The 6,126-nt window shown below is 41.2% G+C and overlaps 1 protein-coding gene across 1 annotated transcript in view; it reads right to left on the minus strand.

The window, feature by feature from the left end:
* The window catches only part of LOC135108967 (abhydrolase domain-containing protein 2-like), a 53,576-nt gene extending 48,232 nt beyond the window's left edge, over nt 1-5,344 (minus strand). The window contains exon 1 of the mRNA XM_064019873.1: nt 5,143-5,344. Within this exon, the coding sequence (XP_063875943.1) occupies nt 5,143-5,297 (155 nt within the window). The 5' untranslated portion in view covers nt 5,298-5,344. The remainder of the gene's footprint in view (nt 1-5,142) is intronic.
* Between the last annotated feature and the right edge of the window lie 782 nt (nt 5,345-6,126).

The raw sequence follows: 6,126 nt of genomic DNA on the forward strand, positions 1-6,126 counted from the left end.
CCCCAAATTTTCAAGGGCGACAAAATCCAGTACTCTCTCTCTCTCTCTCTCTCTCTCTCTCTCTCTCTCTCTCTCTCTCTCTCTCTCTCTCTCTCTCTCTCTCTCTCTCTTCCATCACCTGCCTCGTCCAAATTACAGGTAGGTGAATATGAGACGCAAAGGGCCTAAGGTGAAGGTCACACACACACACACACACACACACACACACACACACACACACACACACACACACACACACACACACACACACACACACACACAGGCTTTAATACGCAGAAGGAAGAGGATGAGGACTCAGAGGACCCCGGCAGGTTGATGTAGCAGCAGCAGCAGGTCAATAGCGGGAAGAGAAAAGAGGGAAGGAGGAAAGGAGAGAAGGAAGGAAGAAGGGAAGGAGAACGCAACACCGTCTAAGGCACCACAATATTTTTTTCCTCCGATAAGGTCGTATGTGTGTGTGTGTGTGTGTGTGTGTCAAAACCCTCTGATTCATAAGTAGTAGTAGTTGTTGTTGTTGTTTTTGTAGAAGTAGTAGTAGTAGTAGTAGTAGTAGTAGTCGGTGTTGTTGTTGTTGTAGTAGTAGTAGTAGTAGTCGGTGTTGTTGTTGTTGTAGTAGTAGTAGTAGTTGTTGTTGTTGTTGTTGTTGTTGTTGTTGTTGTTGTTGTAGTAGTAGTAGTAGTAGTAGTAGTAGTAGTAGTAGTAGTAGTAGTAGTAGTAGTAGTAGTAGTAGTAGTAGTAGTAGTAGCATAAGTACTAGTTGCTATTGATATTGTCGCTACAAACAAAACTGGTAGTTAAGAGGAATAAAGCGAGAGAGAGAGAGAGAGAGAGAGAGAGAGAGAGAGAGAGAGAGAGAGAGAGAGAGAGAGACTATATAATAAACACATATACATGAGACTAGTTTTAGCACTTTTCATTTTCTTCTGTAAAACAACTTAATACGTATAAATCAAATGGGCAGTTTGCGCTACCCGTTCCTTTTATCTTATCGTTCGTCTTCCCTACGGCTTTCACTATTACAGGCTGGGTGCCCTGGAGGAAACAAATCCCTGGTGAGCGAGGCGCGCTGCACAGAGGCGTCCCGTGCTTTGGCCAATGCGTGTACCGGCAAGTACCCGAGTATCAGTCATGTGGTGCTTAAGGGCGAGGGAAGACGCTTCTGACCTCTCACATCTTCTTTCCTCTAAGGCAAACACTTGAATTACAACTGTCATTACAACTCTTATTCTTAAGTATTGGCAAAACTTCATTCCACCATCTGGGAGCGGATTTTTCGAGCGTTTTGGTGCCTCAGTAGGTGCAGCAGTACGATGCTTGTGAGTACGGCCGCTGCTAATGAAAGTTTTATCAATACTTAGGAATGACTCCAGTTTCAATCCGTTTGCTGTTACAAGAGTCGAGCCACGGCGTAACTCTCCTACGTTGAACAGGATCTCGGGAATGTTACTGGAGTTTTCAAGAGGGTTTGTGTGATTCTAATGTTTGTTTAACCCGTTTAACCCTTTTACTGCTAGACTAATATTTTCCTTCATCCACCTAAGACTTTTCATAGACTTATTTATGCGCTAGTATCTTAAACAGTTCTGTGGCCTAGAAAAGATAAAGTTAACTCTCTCTCTCTCTCTCTCTCTCTCTCTCTCTCTCTCTCTCTCTCTCTCTCTCTCTCTCTCTCTCTCTCTCTCTCTCTCTTCAAACAAACAAACAACAGGTATGTAATCACAGCAATACCAGCAGAAATGCCTACTTACATACAACATTTTAATACTAAATATATAGAACAACACTTCGTACCTACAACCAAGCTACCTACCTACCTGCCTCGTACTATTATACCTTCGTCTGTTCCTTTCGTTTCTTAACACGTATAAGTATTTTCTCCTTTCTTTCTCTCACCTTTATCAGTGTCACACAAATCAGCAAGGAGGTACTTAAGTCATCCTCTCCATATCCCCCCCCAAGACCGTAATCAGCTGAGTACAAGTGGCCAATGACTGCATATACTTATTATCTAACGTCTTCCGTACTCCTTTTTTTTATTTATTTTTTTTATTTAACAGGTGTCGTGAGGTTAAGAGGTTGTCCCTGTCTATATCTTGTTTACAGTACCATTCTTCATTTAAGGGATGATACTTTTAAGTGGTGGTGGGTGGAAGTAGTAGTAGTAGTAGTAGTAGTAGTAGTAGTAGTAGTAGTCTGTAAGTCGTAGCAGTAGAGATTGTAGTAAAATCTTGAGCATTAGTACACTCCATATTATAGTGAAAACCAAAGCTACGCAAAGCATGACATTACTCAAGCTTATTCCTCGTATTTATGAATTACAGTAGTAGTAGTAGTAGTAGTAGTAGTAGTAGTAGTAGTAGTAGTAGTAGTAGTACCCACAGAAGCTGCAGCAACAAAAGCAATGATGATGATAATAACAATGTTAATAATAATAATAATAATAATAATAATAATAATAATAATAATAATAATAATAATAATAATAATACAAAACTTCTCAATTTAAGAGGAATCAGCAGACGTCTATTGATCCCCAGACTCTTCTCTCGTCTCCTCTCACACTCACCCCTCTCCTCCCCCCTCTTCCTCCACTCCTGCTGAATAAAACAAAACAATAGCCAACACCTACTTCCTGTTTCACCTCTCCTTCCTTCTTACTTCCGTAATTAATTTTTTTATTTCGCTACCATTATTCTTATCTACTCGTATCTATCTACTATTTTATCTGGCATCAACCCCTCTCTCTCTCTCTCTCTCTCTCTCTCTCTCTCTCTCTCTCTCTCTCTCTCTCTCTCTCTCTCTCTTTCTCGGGACACTGTAAGACGTGTGGAAAAAAGAGCAGGATTCCCAGAAGAGAGAGAGAGAGAGGAATATCTCTGAAACGAAGGGTAACGATTGGACAAATAAATAATAATAATAATAATAATAATAATAATAATAATAATAATAATAATAACAACAACAAAAAGAAGAAAAAGAAGTAAAAAGTGAAAAAAATAATGATGGAGAACGACGACGACAACCAACAACAACAACAACAACAACAACAACAACAACAATAACAACAGCAACAACAACAGCAACAACAGCAGCAACAACAACAAAACGAGGCAATAATGATAAAAAAAAAAGTCTAATAATTGTATCTTCCTTTCGCGTCTCTCCTGCATCTCCCCCCTCCCTCTCCCACGCTCCACCTTCCCTACACACACACACACACACATACAGTCACGACATTTCTTCCTTATCATTATTTTACACACTTGACCTCCCAGTCACGCCAGCCACTAGCGTCTCATCCTGCCACCAATCACATCTACTGCCAGATCAAAGGACACACAGGTTTGGGCCAATAGAACGAGAGGTTATCCGAACCATGAAGTGACGGAGAGATCCCTTAGCCAATGAAATGAAGAGTCCTCTAAGTGTCGTGAGTTCCTTCTGACGATGAAAGGATAAGACGGGATGCTGGAGAGAGAGAGAGAGAGAGAGAGAGAGAGGAGAGAGAGAGAGAGGAGAGAGAGAGAGAGAGAGAGAGAGAGAGAGAGAGAGAATGATGGTGATCAAAGCATTTATGTGATAGAAATACTTATGAAGATATTTTATTTTATGAACACAGGAAGTAGATAGTAGTTATGTTCGTAATATATTTATGCAAGTAGAAAAACGACGGTAGTGGTTGTGATGGCATTAACAGCAGTTTGATCCCACCACCACCATCACCACCACCGCCCTTTCCTATGTGACGGTGATAAGACATAATGACAAATGGCGATGATGGTGGTGGTGGTGGTGGTGGCGGCTCAGTACCTCGCTCGGGGTTGTGTTTAAAGTAACGACGCTGCAAAAGTAGATGACTACGATAACTGGTTTTACTTTAGTAGTGCGATAAATTGACTACTTGTGGTGATGGCAGTAGTGAATGTAACTGTAGCAGCACAATAAACTATAATAATAATAATAATAATAATAATAATAATAATAATAATAATAATAATAATAATAATAACAAAGATAGCAGTACTAGTAGTAGTAATACTAACACCAATTATAACAACGACAACGACGGCGGCGACAGCTTAAGATATTTGAAACAGTAGTACTAGTTATACATATACGTAGTTGTGTCAATGAAATAATAGTGGTTGGAATACTATTAGTAACAACAACAACAACAACGGCGACGACGACGACGAAAACATCAAATTTTATAGTCACACTGAGAAATAGTTGTAATAGCATCACCATCACCACCACCACCATCACCAGTAGTAGTAAAAGCAATAAGTAATGGCAGTACTAGCGATTAAGTAGCAGGTGCCGGGCCCAGGTGGCTTGAGCATCCCCTCCCCCCACTCTCCGCACAACACTATCATTGATCTAGCGGCAGCGACGGCGGCAGCAGCATCCACCCACCTTCTCTCCTCCTACTCCTCTTCACGTTTCCCAGACTGACCTAATTTTACCCCTTCAACAAATCCAATCCAACCTGTAACCTCACACACTCACGTAAACACATCCACCTTTAACGAACCTAAGGGCTGTCATCCATCAGAACTCATCCCTACGGAAATACACTTCAAATAGCATCTACCATTAGCGCAACACGTATTATAGAACTGATTCCACACGGTAGGTAGGACTTCAGGTGCCTGTAGGTGACGGGAAGGCGAGGACAAGTCAAACGTCAATAACATGGGCGGGAATCGAGGGTGGGTCCTGTCGAGTTGGCGGGCTGGCGGCTAACACGGACAAGCTTTGGTTTGTTTGTTATCTGAGCTTCGGTGTCTCTAACTGTCTGTTGCGTGCGTTGGGTGGACGATGGAGGCGAGTGTGGTGGTGATCAGGCTACTAGTCTTTGTGGTAATGGTAACGGTGAAGGGATGGTGGAGGCGAGGAAGGTAAGGGAAGGGAAGGGAAGGGAAACGAAAGGCAAGACGTGAAATTTACCTTAACATTTTGGGTGTGTTTACTTACTTATTCATATCTCCCTCTCTTTCACCTTCCTTTCTTCTATTTTCACCCTTTTCTCATCACCAGCGTTCCCACTCTTTCTCTTCATCCTTCCTTCCTTTGCTCTCTCACTACCGCCCTCCCTATCTTCCCTTCACAATAACAATTTCTGGTCTACTTGCTACTCACGTCTCATTGAGGTGTGGGCAATACTTGAGCACTAGTTCCAGGAATTTAGAGTCACTGGAGAGTAGCCGAGGAGGTCTTGGAGGGCTGGTCACATTCAGAAATTTTAGGATAGTGCAGATGAGAAGAAAGACAGCGAATACGATCACCGCCGACATCCTCCCACGGTGACGACCCAAACCACACTGGCGGTGACGTCACACTGTTTGACAGACTACGCCGGGATGTTGCTAGATACTGCCAATTACCACTTCTCTTCCAGCTTTTTATCTGTTCCTCATGAATGACTCATTGTTACTAGGCAAGTGCAATTTGTTTTACTCAAATTAACTATACAGCAGATGCCTTTTGTCTCATGTTATCAGTAATATATGCAAACACCCGTTTCTACGTTTAGGCATTGCATAGAGACGATGATATCATAAGTCGATTAATATGAATAAACACCATACTTTGTAATCATAATTATTTTGAGATCTATGTACTGTTGAGATGGATGTAAGTACTAACACAGGCTGAACGGAGTTTAAGCTAAGAAAAAATAAGGGCGTATCTCTGGCTGTGTGAAGGATATTAATCAGATACTTTCATCTCAGATGAGTCAAGTTTGATTGAAGCTTGACTTTTATATACGAGATTTTAGTTTGTCTGTTGCTTTGCTGTTAACACCTTTCTCATCCCGAAATTATTCGCATAGACAAAAATATTTCAGTGAAGTACCTGTGGGACCAAGAGACGTCACTACCTCGCACCTTCTATTTCCGTTATCTTCTTGATATTCCGACCGTTCATGCAACATACGATTTCATCACTTCCTTTCAGCTTTTATTAAATAAAACATAATGAATAAGAACACATTGCAGCCTCAACTACAAAACAATCCAATTATTTTCGTAAGGATGTTATTCATCTTTGTTATAACGTCCGAGAGAAAAGTCTTTCCATTAATTATCCTCCATGCCTGAAGTATACTGTATTAACGCCACA

Source organism: Scylla paramamosain, chromosome 2, assembly GCF_035594125.1.
Source record: "Scylla paramamosain isolate STU-SP2022 chromosome 2, ASM3559412v1, whole genome shotgun sequence".
Taxonomy (NCBI): Eukaryota; Metazoa; Arthropoda; class Malacostraca; order Decapoda; family Portunidae; genus Scylla; species Scylla paramamosain.